Raw genomic sequence first — 1,178 nt, forward strand, 5'->3', positions numbered from 1 at the left:
TCCCCCTCCTTCCCTCCCTCCCTCCCTCCCTCCTACCCCTCCCACCCACTCCCTTGGGAGACAACCTGTGCCCTGACCTGCTTGTATTGACCCTAGTCACTTCTCTTCTTTCCCGAAGGATTTGGAAGGAGTGCCGCCATCTAAAAAGATGAAGCTGGACGCCTCTCAACAGAACTCTGAAGAGATGTAGACGCCCGGTGGAACCTTCCGGTCCATGCTTCATGGCAGGTCCATCAGCAGGCTTAATTCTAGAACACGGTCCAAGCGACTCCCCTTGGGCAGGAGCGGAACTAACGTTTCAAGTTTACTAAGTGCAAATCCTAGAAAAACCTAGAGCGGCGGAACCTCGCAGACACTTGACGGACTCTGCTGTGAAACGAAACACTCGAACCTTCAAGTGACTGTCCTTGGGGAGGTGGGTCGACAGCTCAGGAGCGTCTGCGCACTGTCTCGGAAGCCAAGATTACATTTGTGTTGCTGCTGTATCCCCCCGCCCCCAGTTCTCTATTTAACGATATAAGCTATTCGAGGGTGGTACCAATCAGGAATTTGCTTTCCATAGGGGCTTTTGGCTCTTCAACCAATTCCTTCTGCTTTCTTTTTTTGTGCCTTGTACCCTAGAGGTGACCTCTGGCATGCTTCCTGGTTTTTGCATCTCTCCTGGCAAAGCGCCCACTCGTTTTTGGTTGGCTGCTGCCCTCCCCTACTGCCTCTCTCCTCCCTGCCCCAAGACTGCTTCCAAGTAAGCAGGGTAGAGCAGCAGGAGACCGGGCACCTTTCAGTGGCTCCTGGTTCAGGTGAGCAGTGTTTGGGCACACCCTGAGCCCCAACTTCCAGGGCCCCTGGGGCTACAAGTTCGCCCCGTTTCCCAAGGGCTGGCCTCCTTGGTTCAGGACACACCCTCACCTGGAGCCATGGAGGCTAGGGGTTTGCAAGCCACCGTAGCCCAGATTGACATGCAAAGCCTTTAGATTTTTCTGGCACTTCCACCCTATCTCCCCCAACTCTGGCCACAACTGGCACTGCTCTCTCCAGGTCCTCCGAAGACGAAATGACTGACTGAGCTTGTCTCCTTAGGACAGTACAGGGCTGGGGAGGTTGGGACCCGGCGGCAGGAATAGCTGGTGCTGAACTCTCCCACAGGACATTGCTTGGATTTCAAATCCATGGAAACCTGC

General features: G+C 54.8%; 1 protein-coding gene across 1 annotated transcript in view; it reads left to right on the forward strand.

Annotated features, from left to right (window-relative positions):
* Bcl7a (BAF chromatin remodeling complex subunit BCL7A) overlaps nt 1-1,178 on the forward strand; it is a 32,975-nt gene that overhangs the window by 29,842 nt on the left and 1,955 nt on the right. The window contains exon 6 of the mRNA XM_031337810.1: nt 119-1,178. This exon is cut by the window's right edge and continues 1,955 nt beyond it. Coding sequence (XP_031193670.1) covers nt 119-190 — 72 coding nt within the window. The 3' untranslated portion in view covers nt 191-1,178. The remainder of the gene's footprint in view (nt 1-118) is intronic.

Source organism: Mastomys coucha, unplaced genomic scaffold (assembly GCF_008632895.1).
Source record: "Mastomys coucha isolate ucsf_1 unplaced genomic scaffold, UCSF_Mcou_1 pScaffold22, whole genome shotgun sequence".
In the NCBI taxonomy this organism is placed as follows: domain Eukaryota; kingdom Metazoa; phylum Chordata; class Mammalia; order Rodentia; family Muridae; genus Mastomys; species Mastomys coucha.